This window comes from Electrophorus electricus, chromosome 6 (assembly GCF_041902795.1).
Source record: "Electrophorus electricus isolate QZ-2024a chromosome 6, ASM4190279v1, whole genome shotgun sequence".
Lineage (NCBI taxonomy): Eukaryota > Metazoa > Chordata > Actinopteri > Gymnotiformes > Gymnotidae > Electrophorus > Electrophorus electricus.
Genome location: NC_137502.1, coordinates 3,560,445 through 3,579,350, shown reverse-complemented (window position 1 = coordinate 3,579,350; position 18,906 = coordinate 3,560,445). Strand labels below are relative to the sequence as shown.

Genomic DNA, 18,906 nt, shown 5'->3' with positions numbered 1-18,906 from the left:
TTGTTGTTTGTAATCACTTATATTAGACCCAGTTGATGTTTCAGATGTGGTCCTTGTTATTACTTTTATTCAGAGCTCAGCCAGTGAAAGTTCAGACAGAAACACAGCCCAGCCTTAGATGCCCGTACCCACAATCCCAGATGCTTAACCCATCAGAATTTATCCTGACGTCAGCATCAACAACAAAACATCACTATACCTGAGTCTCCTGTTATTTCACACATATCTGTATTAGTGTTATGGCTTCTGTGGACAGAGGCAGACCAGCGAGGTGTGTGAATGTAGAGCCCCGGAAGTCCTCTTCTGCTGCTTGAAGAAAATAAATATGGTGTGTGTGGTAAGAGTACTACAGATATCACATCACTCAAGTCTGAGGACTATTGGGCAGACTTCCAGCTCCAGCTAATGAACTTTTAACGTCACGTCCCTGCGCACAGGATCCAACTAAGGGTGGACTTCTCAGTGAAATATAGACATAACTTCTCCTAATAATTAACTAGTCTTTTCATGAATTAAGGAAAGGCCATGGGCATATCTAGAATTCACTTTCATGGATTTCAGAGCTGTCTCATGAATAAATGTTTAATATGTTAAAGGAGAAGAAGGATGGGGGGGGGGGGACTGTGTTCCCATTCATTTGTCCAGGTCATAGATACTAGGGATAAAAGCGGAAAGTTCAAGGGACAGAGTGCACGTGCTGTCCCTCTGTGGACTGGCCAGTGTTGGCGTTCCACAGCTGTCCTGGGCTCCACACTCGTGGGTCCATCGTAGTGGGTGCGGGGTGGGGTTCTAATGAATCTCTGCCAGGCAGGAGGCTGGAAGACGGGAAGCAGAACCAAGTCCGCAGCCCGTCTGGTGCGAGGATGAGCAAGCCCCCTCTGCCTAATAAAAGCCTGCTTTGAGGGAGTTGAAAGGATCCGTCTCCCAAGGCAAGGAGAGGACCGCCGAGATACGATTATGAAAAAAGCCACTGTCACAAAGATTTAATTTAAACTTTTCTTTAAAGGAGACACCTTATCTGATCCCATTGTACCATGCTATTTTGTGCTGCATGGCACAGGTGCCTGTTTACCAGGTGGTGGGTTTTTTCTTTGTTTATGGCGTGGAGGCAAAGTCTCCATTGTATGTACATGATTGAACCCCCACCAGTCCAGGACACTGGGGTAAAGGGAAAACGAGACCTGATGGAACTTTAATCTGAAATGAAATCTTTAATTGAGCTGAGCGTCAGAAGGCGTCTGAAATATTCGTTTTATTAAAAATGTACACAAGCTCTATTTTAATTCCGTGGCACATCAGTCGTCCATGTTCTTGTGCTTGGCGAGCAGAGGTGCCGCAGACAGATGAACGGAGAGCCTGTGAGATGTGCTTGCTAAGCTTCATCCTACACAACTCTCAGACCTTTGGTGCCGCAGGGTTGTAGTTCACATTGGCCCCCTGATTCTAATGCCTTTCGTTACAGCCCTGGAGCTTTCAGACATGTCACATGTCTTGTCTTATCAACAGTTCATTTTAAACCCACATGTGCTTGCGACATATGTTTGAAGATTTTGAGTGAGATTTTCAGTGCCCAGCCCACTCTAGAGTTTCTTAGACATTGGAACTAAACTGAGTGACCTCCAGGACCAGGCTTCTAGCAACAGTAGCATTTTTGCAGGAGAAAAACAGAGACATCTCCTGTGAGCTTTGGTGGTTTGTTGGTGCCATGTCTGGGATATGGGGATGTGCTGAGTGTGTCGTGTGTGGGCAGTGTGTCCGAGTGGCAGGTATGGCAGGGCCTGTGCTGAGATGTGTGTCTGCACGAACAACGGCACATGCAACCCCATCGATGGCTCATGTCAGTGCTTCCCTGGCTGGATCGGAGATGACTGTTCACAGGGTATGAATCAATTAACCTCTCTGTCAGTCCTCTGCTCTCTCTCTCTCGCTCGCTTTGTCTCTCTCTACATCCTACCTCCTTTCGTCCCCTTCCATTTGTGTCTTGCTCTTTCGCTCACTCCCTCTCATGGTCTATTTCATTCCCTTTCACTCACTCCTGCTCTCTTATCCTCTTCCACTTCATGGTGTCCCACCGTGTGAATCATCATCACCGCCGTATTTCTTTTTAAAATGACCCACAAGCACCGCTGATGGATCCCAACAGTTTCTCCCATAAATCACCTTCTAGCGCACTGTCGGAGATTTACGTCGCTCTGGAGTAGAGATATGAAACTGTGGCGAAAGCCACAATGCCTTGCAAAATTTATAGCGCACTCCTGAAGGCAGTGACACACCTTTTATTTATGCTGCGGTAGAAAGATGCACAAGTGTAAAATATTTTTCAGTGACAGTTTCATTCATTGCACTGAAACCTTTGGAAAGCAAAGAAATCATTTGATTTCTTTTTTTATAACGCTGATATTTTTGTTCACAGCATCACACATTAAGTGTAAATTCGGTTCTCGAGATTTCACACACAATTCTGATGACATTATGTGGCTCATGTTCCATCTTGGCAGCATCACATATCAGCAGCTGAACACAGGAGGTGCTTAGTTTTACTAACGTTTGTACAGAAATGTGATGCAGCTGCCCACAGTTGGCTCACGGTGCCCTGCTCTCAGGGGGCAGTGGACAGGCGGGGGTGGTGCTAGGATGATTCTAAGGGCCTTTGACTGGCAGGGGCCCTGTCGATATCTTTTCATGGGGCCCCGATCGCTGGTGCCGCCCCTGCCTGCGCTGTGTGTGTTTTGACCCCTATAAACACATTTGTTCATAGTGCATAAACTTTAGTGTGTGTGCTGGCGTATGTGTGTGAGAGAGCCTTCATGTGATGGTGTCTCTGGCGTCTGCAGCATGTCCTATAGGCCAGTGGGGGCCCGACTGCCTGAACTCTTGTAACTGTCACAATGGAGCCCAGTGTAGCGCCTATGATGGAGAATGCAGGTGCAGCCCTGGTTGGACTGGCCTCTACTGCACACAGCGTGAGTCTTACACACACACACACACCCATCGCACATAGTCACACAGTGACACCTGCTGGCATTTATGGTAAATGTTACAAAACAAAAAGGAAGTAAATTAGTACTGTATTATAAGTATCTTGTAATTGCATGGAACAGTCCTAAGATGTATTTTTCATACATTTTATATGAATCACACATCTCATCATACTTGAATGTTGCAGTAAATAGTCACAAGGTGTCCAGATTGGGCGAACAGCTATCCTAACTGCTGCATATCATTTGACAATAGTGTTACCCATGGCCATTAAATCAGTCATTTATATAATCGTGATGAAAGCTCTTTTGTTTCCACTGTGATCTCATTCATTTTTCATATCAGCAGTTGTGCGTGTTCCATTTTACTTGAAGAATGATGAAATCAGTTTGTGTTTTGCTGCAATCGTTTGTTCCAATTGGCTCATTAGCTTAGTGTCCTTACTGTGTGAACTGCGTGTGTATGTATAGAGCATGAAAGACTGCTTTTCTAATGCACTGTAATTAAAACACGTGATTTCTTTGATGTTAAATAATTGAACTGTTTGGTACCATCTGGTTCTACTTTGATAATGTGTTTGATATTGTGGCAGGAGTCAGAGGTATATTGTATTGTACATGGATGCCTTTGTACCCGGAACTGCAGTGGCAGGTATACTGTATTGTGCTGAAGTTGTCTCTTCCTCTCTCTCTCGCTCAGGTTGCCCCTCAGGCTTCTATGGGCGAGACTGTGCTGAGGTGTGCCACTGTCAGAATGGTGCAGACTGTGACCATATCACTGGCCAGTGTGCTTGTCGCACTGGCTTCATTGGAAGCAGCTGTGAGCAAAGTAAATGCAACTTTCTGTTCATGAATCTGTGTGTGTGTAAGTGTGTGTATGTATCTTAGGTAATTGACAGAGTTGCCTAGTTCTGTAAATTTGATGATGTTCTTATGTGTGATTGATTAGTAACCACAGTGCTATACCTCTCTCTCTGTCTGTGTGTGTGCGTGTGCGTTTATGCATGTGTATATTGCTCTGTCTGCAGAGTGTCCTCCTGGGACATTTGGCTATGGCTGTCAGCAGCTGTGTGAGTGCATGAACAACGCCACCTGTGACTATGTGACTGGAACCTGCTACTGCAGTTCCGGGTACAAAGGCATCCGCTGTGACCAGGGTAATCCCAGCTCTCCCTCATACATACACACACACAGACACACACACATTTCCTTTTTCTCTCATCAATCCTCTGTTATTCTGTAGTTGTTTGTATGGATTTTCATGCACATACTTACATTAAACACGTTCCATGTATAACTGTGTCCATGTGCATGTGTGTGTGTGTGTGTCTCAGCGGCACTAATGATGGAGGAACTGAACCCTTATACCAAGATCAGCCCTGCCCTGAGCTCTGAGCGCCAGTCAGCCGGTGCAGTCATGGGCATCATCTTCCTCCTCCTCATCGTCATGGCCATGCTCAGCCTGTTCGTGTGGTACAGGCAGCGTCAGCGGGAGAAGGGTCAGGACATGCCCAGTGTCAGCTACACGCCCGCTCTTCACACCACCAACACCGACTACTCGCTCTCGGGTGAGGGGCCCGCCGACGCAGGCCCGGGAGCGTGCTGCTCATCCAAACACATCCACAACTGCCCCACCCGCGTGCCTTACTTTGCCTGCTTTGATCATTAGCTAGACTGAGTGTTGCACGTCTCTGGATGTTGCTGTGAAGTCTCGCTAGCCTCGGGACGCTGCCTCCATTGTGTGGAAGGGTTGTCAGGGTCTCTCTCTCTCTCTCTCTCTCTCTCTCTGATGCTGTGGCAGCAGGTTCATCGTCCTGTGCATCAGTCAGACTTTGTGGTTGCTGCAAGATTGGAATTTTGCATTTTGAAAGAGTGGCATTTTATCCCCAGACCCCAGATTAGCAAGTTTTTTTTATATAAATCCGATGCTTCTGTGTGAATGCTTGTTTTTGGCAGAGGTGGACATCTCATGTACAGCCCTTCCCAAGAATTTGTTCTATCTGTCTAGCTATTTTTTTATTTTATAGTTAACTCAACTTCATTTTATAATCATTTTTTAATTTGCGTGTGTGTGTTTGTGTAAGCGTGAGTGTGTGTCAGTGTGTGAGTGTATGTGAGCATGTGCACAAAATCAAGGCTCGAGAAGCTTTCAGAACCTGAGCTTGTCTTTGGTGTTGGGTTAGTCATTGTGGGCCTGATCTTTCTGTCAGACACGTCTCAGAGCAGCAACAGTGGGCAGTGCTTCTCCAATCCTAGCTACCACACTGTGGCCCAGTGCAGCGGAGCCACATCTAGCACCAGCAACCTGGACAGCACACTCACTCTGAAGGCAAGCATGCGCACACACACACACACACACACACACACACACACACACACACACACACACTCACACACACTCACACACACACACTCACACACAAACTCACATACATGCACAAACACTCATATACTCTCATACACACATACACACACATATACACTCACATACATGCATATTCACACAAACATGCATATAGACACACACACACACACACACACACACATATATACATATATATATATATATATATATATACATGCACATATACACATACACAGAAATATACACGCACATACTCACACTCACATACACACATCCACTCACATACACTAACATGTGCACACATATACACACACACACACGCGCACACAAACAAACACTCGGCAGCAACCACTTCAGTTACCCGTGACCTTTTCACAGAGTTAACAAAACAAACCTTGAAAGTAATTAAATTGTTTTTTCCCCTTTGTTTCTCACAGAAAGGAGACAGGAACAGCTCAGAATGGAGAGCCTACTGCAATCTGAATGAGCTCGGTCAGTGCGTCCCACCCATCCTGCTTTCAATACTACGTGAGAGTGTAGCGGAAGCGCTCACATAAGCTCAAAGCAAATAACGTGTGTTGCCATTTTACTTTGAAACCGCAACATCCATCCCATTGCAATCACGAACCGGACAGAAATGTCCTGAAGAATGAAATGAGTTTTCCATCTGGCTGTGTGGGCTTGCTGTGCTCCAAGCACCACGGACACAGCACGAAGGCTGCCCGGCTTCCAGTCGGAATGTTTGCACTAACAGAAGCTTCCGACGCTGGCGATGTGGTCTCCCATGCTGTGGTTTTAATAGGGCCTCACTATAGGTGCCTTCAAGTGAACACACTGACAAAAAGCCCTGCCTACATTACCCAGGGTCACTGGGGGCTGAGGAGAAGGGAGCTCATTAGAGCTTTGCCCCTCCTCCCGAGGCTCCTCACCCCATTATGTCCGAGTGCGCGCTGGGTGATAAGGCTGCCGTAACACACACGAAGCGCGGGGGGGGGGGGGGGGGTGCAGAAGGGGCTCGGGGTTGGATACTTCCATTAGCCCCGGCACACAGCCCACAGAGGAAGTAAGATTACACGACCTGAGAACACATGCTCAAACAGGAAGAAAGTCAGTTTGTCTGACTGCAGTGAATCACCACATACACTCTGCCTCACCGGTTCCGTGACCTAAAAGGAAATATGATAGAATTCAAAGGGAACTTTGTTGTGAAATGTAATTAATTTACCCTTCTGCCTGTGAATTTTGTTTAGTTTTCCAAATCAGAATGTTCTCTACTCTGCCCTATTTTTCTGAGGTGTGTATTCACCCACAGAGAAGTATATGAAGTACGTCTTCCATAATTTTCTTTTTATATTGTAATTGTGTATTTCGCTAAGTGTGAACCGAGCTGAATAAAGGATGACAAAGGGCACTTAAACATTGTGCAGATGGCTGATAACCAGTTTGGTATCATGTTTCCACAGAGTCCATTTACTGTGAAAGCAAGACATAATGCAAATATTGCTTTATCAGAAGAAAAGTCCAGTTAATATTAAGTGCAGTGAAGTACATTCTTAACATTACCCTGAAAGACTAGAAATTATTTGTACATGGATGGTCATTAAAGATTAAGAGTACTAAACGTTAAAGAGTGTGTTTTAATATATATTTATATATTTTATGCATATACACTTAGCCAGAGATTATATATATAATCTCTGGCTAAGTGTATATGCATAAACTTTTGCCACAGATATAAATACTACTGTTTGCTTACACCAGAATCTCTCTTAAATGTCAACTCCTTATACTAGTTTAGCTTGACCTGCCTATTACGTTTTGCTTAGCTGTGAAACACTGGACACTGCAGACACGTCCATTCTGTCAGCAGCATGCTGATTCTAGCGCTCTCCCTGAAGACCTTCAGGTTCCTTACTCTCATTATTTTCCCATCAATTGCATGGGATTGGATCATCTCTTCCAGTTAACTTAGAAAGGGTTTCACTTCAGTATTAAGTTGTTTCTTTTACACTAATTATACAAATATTTGCTCGTGCATGTGTGCTTCAACCGATCAGGCGTGGTACGAGAGGACACATTGACAATGCAGGACTGCAAAACCACGCGAAAGGCTAAAGGTAATGACCTCTTAATATCCTGACTATGTGCACATGCTGTGATCCATGCTGTTTTCCTATCCTTACCACCCAACAGGAAAACACCAAGCTATAGAGTACATCCTCCTCCTTTGTGCTGCTGGGTCTTTGTGGTGGTCAGATACACGAGGAGCACTCTACATTCTGACCGCCCACAGCGTCCACTTAAGGGCCGGAGACTTTCGGCTTCTCTGTCTGTGTGGGCTCTCTGCCGGTGATTAATGTGATCCCTGCCCTCACCTCAGCCTTGCTCTCTAGACACAAACACACTGGAGCTCTCTCTCCCGCCCCCGTAAATTGATCTCCCAGGTCCAGTGTTTGGCTCTCGGCTGATGTAAACAGGCTGACAAAAGGAACTGCAGTGGGTTCGACTGGATAAGCTTGGATTACTGGAACAGCATTCAAAAGTTTGGCTCGTGACCCCCAAAAGACCACTGCCTGCTGCACCAGCAATGATCATTTTGAACTGGCACACGTGTATAAATATCACGTCGCCACTATAAATCTGTCTGCTGAATTCGTTAGCCCCTGCATGCTGACTTTTATAATGCATATGTGTCCCCAGCTCTGGAGAAATAAGTGTAAATGCACATGCTTCTGTTCCCCTGCTCTGCACTTTATCCATCCCAGAGACAGGGAGCATGCCCTGCCCTGTATTCGAAGGGGTCTTTCCTGGAGAGTTTATAAAGTACAACACAGCCCAGTAGTTCAGATGTGCCCTGGTCCAGTCCACAGGGAGCCCCAGCCAGTCCAGGTCTTTGTTCTGGTCCAGCAGTTCATATACCTGAACCAGGTCATTAATGCCTGCAGAGCTGCCTATGGTGCTTTGCGAGCTTGGAAAAAGGAAATAGCTGGGGGTTCCCGAGGACCACAGCAAGAAGCTCTGCTCACTCCAATACTCTCAGTCTAGCTCATGGCATTGGCTTAACAAAATTCACTCAGGGGTTCATGAATTCTGTTAGACATTTTCCTCAGCTTCTTGTCGTTCTGTACAGGATGTGCATGTGTGTAATAATCCCTTTATTGCACATTCCCTTGCAGACTACATCAAGACGTCCATGTGTAGCACCAGCTCTGGCTCCCTCAACAGCGAGAACCCGTACGCCACCATCCGCGACCCTCCGGTCCTGGCCTGCAAGCACACGGAGAGCAGCTACGTGGAGATGAAGTCTCCATCACACAGGGAGCTGGCCTTCTGCCCTGCACCCAGTGCTGCTAATACCAGCCTCTCCTCTGTGAGCAGGAATGTCTATGATGCGGGTAAGTTAGATGGGATACAGGGAGAGCAGAGGGGAAACTCCATTTGAGTTTGGTGTTTCAAAAACTGGATTCGATTTGCATTCTCCACAATGAAGGGATGAAGGTTAAAAATAATACTTTGAAAGAATACCTGATGTAGAATGTATGTATAATAATATGTATCAGAGTATACTATACTGTTTATACTGGAAGACCTTCAACCAGCACATTCTCTTTCCTGTAACTCTGTCAGAGCCCACAGTGAGCGTTCTGCAGGGACCCAACGGCCTGGCAGCGGGCTTCTCCCAGAACCCATATGACCTCCCCCGGATCAGCCACATTCCCAGCCACTATGACATCCTGCCCATGCGACACAGTCCCACACACGCCCCGCCAGGTGCAGAAAGCACCCCCAGCTCCCTGCTGTAGAGCCCACCCAGCCTACCTCCAGAGCACACGATGACCACCACCTGACTGTGCAACGTCATCTCACTATTTTTTATCATATCAGCAATCCTTGTCTCGCTCTCTCTTTCACACGCATACAGACACACATACACAAATGAATCAAAATATTGATGTAAAGGCTGGAAATGCCGGACATTAAATTAGTGAAACAAGATTGTGCTACGTGTCCCCCTCGTGTGTGTGTGCGTTTACACTGACTTCTTGGTGGGGAGGCTGATTGTAAAGAAGATTCCAAATAAACTAGCACCTATTGATTTCTCTCTTTTCTCCATTCCATTCCCTGGATGATTTTATTTTGTCTACAGACCGAACCAAGAAGAGGGAAGAAACAACAAATCCATGGAATTTTCTGTAATGTGCTGTGTGTATTGAAGAGTATCGTGGGGCTAGCAGGGTGGTCTGGTGTTGATCAGTATCCAAACATGAAAATCTTCTGTAGCCACGGGGGAACGTCTGTGGGAGTGTCCCATGCGCCTGGTGTCGGTGATACCCTCACAGATGGTTCCGATTCCTTACATTGGGAGACAGTGGCATCACCTGTTCTTTCAACCCGGCAGTGGCCGACCCAGTCCATCTTATTTGGAACCAAGAGGAAACTGTCGCCCATAGATGCAGTCTGGTAACCTTAGCTGAGTATTCGTTAGTTTAAAAGGACCCCAAGGCCTTAGTGTCAAAGCATGGTAATTAGTAAGAAGTAGTTCTTATTGTAAGAAAAAGAAAAAAAACAATAACCAAAAATGAGTTTTTGAGAACATTGATTTTTGGATAACACTATGGTATAAGAGACTTGACAACAAGGCTTTGAACCATGTTCCACAACTGATTATAGAAAGGTTAAAAAAACAATGGCAGCTTGATATAACCTAAGCAATGTCACTAATGGAACTAGTCTATATCAACCTGGTGTGTTACACGTGCATTCATTTTTTATGGGCATAGTGAGCCAGAGTGATGTTTGTCATGTGACTATGTAAAAAGCCCTTAAACTATAGTGTTACAAGGTTGGTTTTTTTTACTTTTTTCTTGGAGTTTTTTTGCATACATCTTTTGCCATTTTAGTTGTCTATGTATATTCTTGAAAATACCAATGGTGGGTCTTGAAAAAGGCATTTTAGTATTTATGGTGTATTTATTTGTAATTTATTTGCACAAGTGATGGTTTTAATTTTCTTTCTAATGTAAAGTCGAAACAAAAAAAGTCTAGCATGAGCAAATTATGACAGCAAGTGAAGTTTAATTATTTTCATGTCATTGTGCCCTTTGTGCACACTATCGATATTTAAAATATATAACGTAAGTTAGCTTTTATGTCAAGTAAACGCATCACAATGGGCAAAGACCACCTACATATCTTAGACATGTTCAATACGTTTTACAGTTGAATTCTGAAGTTCTATATGTGGTTGCATACCCCTCACTAAAGCAATAACATACTGACAATCACACAGGGATAGCAGAGGTGCTGGCCTGCACCGCTACAACGGGGCAGGGTGCTTACATTACGCCCACGCAGACTGTTTGTCACAACACTGATTTCATCTTTGTTTCATCCAAATGCTGCTTGATGTTTTCTTACAAAATTCAAAATAAAGCTTACGAGTCTTATTTGACATTTAGGCCTCATGACATAGGGTCCATTTGTGAACTTCCTGTTTCCCTGTTTCCCAGGTTACACCCCCCCCCCCACCCCCAGCATAGAACCAGATTAACTACTTCTCTCCTGAAGGAATTAACCAATTCTGGCCGGTTTTTTTTCTGTTAAGAAGGGACATAGTATTTAAACTGAAGTCTGAAATAAGAACTTTGAATACATTTATCACAAATTTACTGTATTGTGTAATCATTTTTATTTTGCACTTTGAAATTGGAATTACAGTGGATAGAGTAATAGTATAATCATAATTTAAAAAAAAAAAAATCAATCACATTACAGCGCAGACAACAAAAAATGTTCTTGAGGCAATATGTGAAAGATAACTAATAGAACATCTATATTCACACCAGTACACACCAGCTCTGTGTAGGCTGGATGCAGCCGTGCCATCTGTACCTACACATCATTGGCACTGCCTATTGTGCCTCCACCATTCAGTCCAAGTCAGATTGAGGGTCACTAGGGCTAGTGTGGAAAAAAGCCCACAATACAGACACAGAATGCACAAAGACAGAGCACCCGACTTTATATGTGCACAGTGTGGCTCCTTCTTTACATCCATGTTGCTATGGCTATAAGGAGCCAGTTCTGAGCCAGGCGCAGTTTTCTGAACATCAGACAAAAGGCTTACACCTATACATTTAGACTGGCAGTCCACAGTATTCGTTCTGATTCTGTATTATTACGTCAGCCACTGCTGCCCTGGGAACAACTTTCCCACCCCTAACCCTGAAGAGCTACCACTTAGTGTCTGATTACAGACCTGCTCCCTCAGATGAGTAGCAGTTACATGTGACCTTCTGTGATGACCTCTTTAGGGATGAAGGCTGAGTAGCTGATGTTCTCGAGTATCTCTGAGGTCATTTGGTGCCACTGTGATATACTATGAGTTACATTTCCAGTCCTCACAATCATTTATATTTCACAAACACCACTACTCCTTAGACAGCCATGATGCACAAAACCCTTGCAGCATGTGGTCATTCCCACATCAACTGAAGCACAGGAATGTCTAATCACAACAAGATTATACTGGGCTACAATACATTATACATCCTTATTCTTATACATTTATTTTGATAATTTTCCATAGACCTTGCAGTCTACAATTTCAAGTTTCTTACATAATGGGCACAATAATAAGCTAACAAATCAGTTGGCTACTACAGAATAAATACTTGTTAATGGTGTAAAGAATTAGCTGTAGTGTGGGTTAGTCAAGGAAAGAAATATTGTATTTGGTGCAAAGACACAGAAAAGCTCCATTCTCAGTCATACATTATGTACTGCAGGTGCTAGATAAGTACTGTGTGTGGTGTTAAGCAGCATTAGTCCCTCTTTAGCTTCTCTAATGAGTGCACTACTTTCGGGGAGAGTTGCTGTGGTGATGCCATGAGCAACAGTCTCGAGTCTAAGACAGGTGGACTGTGTAAGACTCTCTATCTAAACTTATGACACAGTTAACTATCTAGTGTGTTCAGAATGCTGTCAAATAAATCTGGGCCTATATTTACAGGCATCAAAGTAAAATTTCAAGACATTCAAACACCTTTTTGTGCATAAATCTGCTTAATCTAAATTTTGACATCAGTCATCGTTTCCCCACACATTTACTCTGGCTATTTTACCTGGCTACAACATGAAACGTATTACTTGCACAGAACGGAGTTCACATGAAAGGGCAGAAAGTGTCCAGAGAAAGGGAGTAGTCATGATGGACAGAATGAATGCCACTACCACAGCACAATGGGGACTCGTGATAAAGGCCTCACTGCAAAGTCGTAACACCCCCCACCCCCAAAAGGGACCAAACTTGAGGCATCCCCATGTGATGTTCCATTGGGAAAGGCACTAAACCCACTACTCTACCGGAGAAGCACAGGATGGGTGTTGGAGGCAGCAGGTGCTGACTGATGTCCAAGATGCCCCCCATATACCAGAGTTATGGGGCTGCTTGTCCTTCAGCACACAACAAAAAGCAAACAGTGGTATAAAGCATGCAAGCATATTCATCTTTAGGAATGGACCAGGAATCACTAGTGTCAAGGTGACTGTTGTTTCACACACCCGCCCCACCCGCTTACAGCCAATGTCAAAATATGTGACAAAAGTGTTCTTTAGACGGCATTTAAGTTTACATGCGAAGTGAAGTATGCAGTCATAGCCAAAAGTAGGGAAATTAGTGGTCTCTGGCACCTAATGCTAATCTAACGCCATCTATTAGAGATAATCCTACCTCTCTACATCACAACACTATGATACAGTAATACCTCCAGCACTGCAGGTCTATAGTCCTGTCACAGCCACAAACAAGAGGTGGCCACACAAGACATAGACCATAGTGAACCAAACACCTTTTGCAAATGAAATCATATATTAAGACATTTCTGTGAAGTTCAGCATGACTGATTAGAGATCTGCAATATAAAAGCCTACCACAGTGCAAAAAAAAAAAAAAAAAAGAAAGAAAAAGAAAAAAAAAAAAAAAAAAGGAAAAGAAATTCTACAAAAAAGGGGAAAACAAAAAACAACCTCAAGCTGAGTCCAGAGTGCAGGTGGTGACCCTTTTGAGATCTGAGGTTTAGAAACACAGCTTCTGTGCTCAAGGCCGGGCATGCAGCTGTGTCTCGGAACCAAAGCAGTCTTTAAGAAATGGCTGGGGATGGGGGGGGGGGGGCTTCTGCAGGTGGGCTGGGGGAAGAGGATGGGGCTAGATGCTCTGGCAACACTGCATCTTTGGTTTATTCTCAGTGGGCGGGACCTGGATGGAGACCACGTTGTTGCTAGGTGACATGTCATTGTCCCGGCGGTCTGACATCTGCTTCTGGGACACGATGCGGTAGATTTCTGTGGAATGAGGTGATATAAGATCACAGCTTGTTTTCCTTACCAGGAGCTGGAGGTCATTTGTTATGCCACTCAGAACACCAGCACTGTTCTTCGATCACTATGCCAAGACCAGCATTCTTCTTCTGAGTGTTTAATAAATGCAGGATTTTGACTCATTGTGGCTTTCTCTCACCCTTACAGGAGACCAGAGGTATTCGAATTACTATGCTATATTTTATGCCCTTTAAAGCGTTCTCTTTCGAGTTTATTTTGAAGAAACAACATAAAGCTACACTCAGTAACAGAGCAGCATCAGAGCCAGGAAGCTTTTTATTACAGTCACGTAGAGCCAGGGGAACTCGGTGGACCTACCCCAGCAAGGCCAGGCTTTGATTAGCCATTCATAAGGATATGGCCTTTAGCCAAAAGTTACTCACTCACACTCATACATACACATGCTCTCTCAAGCTTATCAGCATGCAATTTGCCCATCTACTTTTATTTGTTTTTACTTGTTTTGTTTACCCTTCACTTTTGGATAAAGAGGATCGAGCCATAACCTGACACGACAGATAAGGGACCAAATGGACATGTCAGCACCTTCCTCAGTTCCTGAGGGGGAGTCCACTCACCAGTCAGGATGGTCTGAAAGGCTGTCTCCACGTTAGTGGAATCCAGAGCCGATGTCTCAAGGAAAGATAGCCCATTCTTTTCTGCAGACACAAGTGACATTCATTCATTAAGATAGCATCTCAAGGCCATTGCTGTCTAGTCCCAAACTAACACAAGCCTGTCTTTTTTAAGCCTTCACCATCACTTTACCACATTTAAAAAAATAAAAGTAGTGACATCATAAAGCCACAAAGGAAAGAATTCAGCACTTCGTGAGGAGCTCCGGGTCTGGTGCCAAGCATGCCTCTGACCTGCGAAGGCACGCGCCTCATCAGTCGGCACTGCCCGCAAGTGCCGCAGGTCGCTTTTGTTGCCGACCAGCATGATGACAATGTTGCTGTCTGCATGGTCTCTCAGCTCCTTCAGCCAGCGCTCCACATTCTCATAGGTCAGGTGCTTAGCAATGTCGTACACCAGCAGAGCCCCCACAGCACCACGGTAGTACCTACAATCCAAAACGGAGAGCCATCAGACAGACGGCAGACAATATACCGATTTCAAAGGCATTCAGTGTGCATATACACTAATCTAGTAGTATATATCAGTGTGCAGTATCTACCAAGTGTGTAGTAAGTGTACTAAGTGTAATATCAAATATGTTCTAAGTGTATCCACTAAACTTAGTGTGAAAAGGCATCGGTAAGGAGATAAGGGGAAATTTAGGATATACACCAAACAGCGCTATGCTGAGTACTGTGTGAGTGGCAGGGAGCGTCTTACGCTGAGGTAATGGCTCTGTAGCGCTCCTGCCCAGCCGTGTCCCATATTTGGGCTTTCACAGTCTTGCCATCCACCTGAATGCTGCGAGTAGCAAACTCCACTCCAATGGTACTTTTGCTCTCCAGGTTGAACTCGTTCCGGGTGAAACGGGACAGAAGGTTACTCTTCCCGACACCAGAGTCTCCGATCAGGACCACTTCAAAACAAAACAAAGGAGTTCTTACAGCAAGACCACAAAAGGCTGGCATTGTAATCACTCCAACTAAATGTTTTTTTACCAGCTACATTAAGATTTGGTGCACAGTTGAGGATGGTGCAAGCTATTTATATTCATAAGTCAGCACTAGGTACAGGGTAGCTCACTGGTTAAGGTAACTGACTAGTAATCAGAAGGTTACCAGTTCAGGTCCCACCACCGGCAAGTCGCCAGTGTTGGAACTCTGACCAAGGCCCTTAACCCTCAACTGCACAAGCTGTACTCATACATAACTGTAAGTCACTTTGGATAAAAACCTCAGATAAATGTAAGCGCTAGCACAGTGTGGTCATCAGGCCTTTTCTCCAAAGTGTGATACCACAGAAGCTGAAAGCCCTCTAGAGGCCCCAACCACTTTGTTTTTTTGAATCAAGGTTATACTTAGAAGCAACCACAGAAGACAGACACTCTAAAAGATGCAAATTACTGAATGTCAGGTGCATGTATACCACACATGCACCATACAAACCTCTTACACAAAGTTTGGTGGCTAAATACACCACTACCTCCACCCTAACTGAGACACTCATCACTCATTTAATTAGAAATGCCTGCTTTGTATCTGTACTCTAACTTTTTCGGGCACATTATGTCAGTCATTTTACCCCATTCATTGAATGCACACTTTTTTGCCATGTTCCAGTATATATTCCAGTGTTGGTTTTTTACACAGCCACCAAAAAAATGAGCTAGCAGCCATGTAATCAGAAACAGACCAATAACGACGAATTGAAGGAAAGCTACCAAATTGTGTGCGGCAACCATCACTAGTGTACACTTATCGGTTGTTCTATTGTTTCTTGTTGTGAGGTACGAGTGTAGGCCTAGACAGTCAAACAACAAATGCACACATCCCGGTGTCCTCCAAAGGGATAGAAATATCAGATCGTTAGCCATGTATCTAGAACATCTGAATAAGAGAAAACAACAGCCACCGTACAAAAACCTAACCCTAGGATTTAACCAGATTAATGTTACTTTAATGTTAACGTTACGTAAAACATCTTAAGAGCCAGCTCTTTATGTATGGGATTTTACATACATCTGATTTTTTTGTACACGGTTAAATAACGTTGAATGTTTACACGTTAAACTGCCACTAGCTATCGTTTTTGCTATCGTTATGTTAGTTATGAACAAAGACTGCAAGTAGTGAACATTAATAGCTAGCTAGCTACGCTACGCTACAGAATTAGCAAGTAGCTAGCTAGATAACTACCAAGTCACTGAAACGTCGGCTATCTTAGCCAAGTGGGACACAACTACTTTAGGTTAGCTAAGCTATCGTAATGACGATTAGCTTGATAGCTAACGTTAGCTAGCTGGTAGGGCAATGCCATAGTGTTAGCTAGCTAGCTATATTTCTGATCAACCGCTTTATGAGACGAAGAGAGAGCAGCGTATCACATTTAGGTTAGCTAGCTAGCTAACTAGTAACTTAGAAGACGGGTCAGTGAAAACTAGGACAGTTTCCGCATTTCCACTTGCGGCAATGAGTAAAATCTGTATAATCTGTATATGAACAGCCTTAGCTGCCTCGCTCAAAAATGATTTTTAAGGTGTGGTGCTCCAGACAATATTTGGATGCAGTTCAAATCCCAAATTATGTGTTCTCACTGCATCTCTGGAGTTTCTGGCTAGCTGGCTATACTAACTGAGCTAACGCTAGGACTTAAGTGGGTTCGAGCCGCTAGTAAATACAACTGGCTAGCCTATAAATCACAAAGTACACCATTATCGTGAAAGGGACTGTTTTATAGTCAGGGTTAATATTTGTTCCAACCTAGTAAGCTAATGTTTTAAACAGTAAGGGTGCTTAGTGATGCCAAAAAATGTTATAAAGCTAACACCCAAAACTGCCTAGGTTAGCTAGTATGCTATTTGCCTCGCTAGCCAAACTGTATCTTAGCTAGTTAGCTAGAATAGCTAACAACAGGAAAAATATCAATAACGACTGCTTGCTAAATGGTTCGATTAACTATAAACTTCAGAGGGTTGAAAATGTTATTTACCTTTAAACAAGTAGTCATATTCATCGTCTCTTGTTCCCATCTTGAGCAAAACAAAGGCTGCTAAACTGTGGTAAACAGGCAAGCTAAAGTTGACACAGCCAGCGATACGCTCTCCGCTGCTGCACTGCAGTTCAGCTGTGCGGTTAAACGGTAGCCATGGCAGCTACCCTGGCTAGCACGCGAGCAAGCTTCGCGCAAAACGTCCAAAACGCTGCGATTTCAAAATAAAAGTGTCTCAAAGCAATAGCTAGCCACGGCGAGAGTTTGTGCAGAGGTTTAACATTCTTCCTTTCGTGTTTCTTATTGAAGAATTGAACAAGAATCTTAAATTGTAAGCATTATATTTTCATTTATACTCATATTTACCATCCAACCATCGATGAAATCAAATATAGCTTTGGGACATGTCTGCCAAAAATGCATGCTGAATTAGTGTATAATTTGCCCGTTGACTTCACGGGCTTATTAAACCCGTTAGACAACACGTACCACATATTCGAGTCTGAATACGGTTTTAAGCGGGCCGCTCAAAATATGCGCTTTCTTTTTTGGAGTGTCTAAACCAGAGTGAATGTATGAGATGAATGTTGCTGTCCAAGTATTACATAAACTATTACAATGACATCTGAGAAAACATGAGCCCGAAAACTGGAGGGGGAAAAACGGTTTCCCCAAACCGAACTGAAATAGAACAAGAAACAAACAAGAAACACTACAAGCAACGCCCACCCCTCAACATCAGAGACATGCTAAGTGCTGGCTGAGCAGTGCATTGATGTTGATGTTTGGCCATTTGAAAATGACCCTTAAAAGTTTTGCTTTTTTATTATTTGACCATACACTGCATTCTATTTCGTCCATTTGTATTTGCATTGCTCATGCTTTTATTTCTACTAACGATCATAATATGTTTCATTTCTACTAACAGTTATAATTTAAGCAACTATAAAGCTATCATATTATTAGCCGTTGTTGTTTGTTTGTTTGTTTGTTTTACTTCTCCGGTTTAAAGTTACAAACAATTAAGTGCTTTCACACACGGGTTAGCATAAAGTAGTATTCGCTATTGATATTGGTCTTTTATTTTTGAATATAATATACTTCCGGTTTAATTGGTTAAAATATAAAAATATACAATTAGTGTTTATTATGTGGCCCATTTGTTTTCATATGGTTCCATGGTGTAATGGTTAGCACTCTGGACTCTGAATCCAGCGATCCGAGTTCAAATCTCGGTGGAACCTACATTAAGATTTTCATTGTAGGGTCGATAGAAAAGACAATCATACACGGCATTTACTGCACAAACTCTTAGTTAGAGGGATGTACAAAAATTTCGATTAAATGCATGAATTTGGTAGAACATAGAGAACCCAAAATAATATATTCAACTGGCATCTGGTACCTGTTTTAGATGCCCCTTGACGTAGAAATTACTGCCCTGTCCTACCATACCTTGTCGCGCACTGCTCCAGCTCACAATGTCTATGACTGACCACATGGGGGCAGCATTTTGCTAATTTACGAGAAGATTCAGGGCAGCTAGATTTTCAGCGACATTCCACATTGTTTAAAGTA

The 18,906-nt window shown here is 43.6% G+C and overlaps 2 protein-coding genes and 1 non-coding gene across 6 annotated transcripts in view; 2 read left to right on the top strand and 1 right to left on the bottom strand.

Annotated features, from left to right (window-relative positions):
• Positions 1-9,303, top strand: part of megf11 (multiple EGF-like-domains 11) — a 94,933-nt gene extending 85,630 nt beyond the window's left edge. For all 3 annotated transcript variants that reach the window (XM_035524988.2, XM_035524987.2, XM_027027826.3), the window contains 10 exons: positions 1,751-1,879; positions 2,835-2,963; positions 3,679-3,807; positions 4,007-4,135; positions 4,313-4,546; positions 5,189-5,307; positions 5,781-5,835; positions 7,401-7,460; positions 8,520-8,738; positions 8,971-9,303. In XM_035524988.2, the coding sequence (XP_035380881.2) occupies positions 1,751-1,879; positions 2,835-2,963; positions 3,679-3,807; positions 4,007-4,135; positions 4,313-4,546; positions 5,189-5,307; positions 5,781-5,835; positions 7,401-7,460; positions 8,520-8,738; positions 8,971-9,146 (1,379 nt within the window). In that variant the 3' untranslated portion in view covers positions 9,147-9,303. The remainder of the gene's footprint in view (positions 1-1,750; positions 1,880-2,834; positions 2,964-3,678; positions 3,808-4,006; positions 4,136-4,312; positions 4,547-5,188; positions 5,308-5,780; positions 5,836-7,400; positions 7,461-8,519; positions 8,739-8,970) is intronic.
• Positions 9,304-11,008: 1,705 nt separating this feature from the next.
• Positions 11,009-17,487, bottom strand: rab11a (RAB11a, member RAS oncogene family). 2 transcript variants are annotated; one of them, XM_081715288.1, is made up of 5 exons: positions 17,329-17,487; positions 15,061-15,256; positions 14,550-14,785; positions 14,301-14,381; positions 11,009-13,686 (listed from the first exon to the last, which is right to left on the bottom strand). In XM_081715288.1, the coding sequence occupies exons 1-5, from the start codon at positions 17,366-17,368 to the stop codon at positions 13,550-13,552; spliced, it is 690 nt and encodes a 229-aa protein (XP_081571414.1). In that variant the 5' UTR covers positions 17,369-17,487; the 3' UTR covers positions 11,009-13,549. The 2 variants fall into 2 exon arrangements, with proteins under 2 accessions (XP_081571414.1, XP_026883638.1); XM_027027837.3 differs by having other exon boundaries at positions 14,592-14,785; positions 17,329-17,483.
• A 1,013-nt stretch (positions 17,488-18,500) lies between these two features.
• On the top strand, positions 18,501-18,572 carry trnaq-cug (transfer RNA glutamine (anticodon CUG)). The gene has a single exon. It is a non-coding gene; the product is annotated as a tRNA-Gln (tRNA).
• The last annotated feature ends 334 nt before the right edge of the window (positions 18,573-18,906 follow it).

Excerpts from the sequence above, each read along its gene's own strand:
- rab11a (XM_081715288.1), bottom strand. The coding sequence starts at position 17,368 with ATGGGAACAAGAGACGATGAATATGACTACTTGTTTAAAG. Across the intron at positions 14,382-14,549 it reads GACCCGGAGCTCCTCACGAA|AAAAGAATGGGCTATCTTTC; the intron begins GTGCTGAATTCT and ends TTGTGTCTGCAG. Across the intron at positions 13,687-14,300 it reads CTTTCAGACCATCCTGACTG|AAATCTACCGCATCGTGTCC; the intron begins GTGAGTGGACTC and ends CTCATTCCACAG.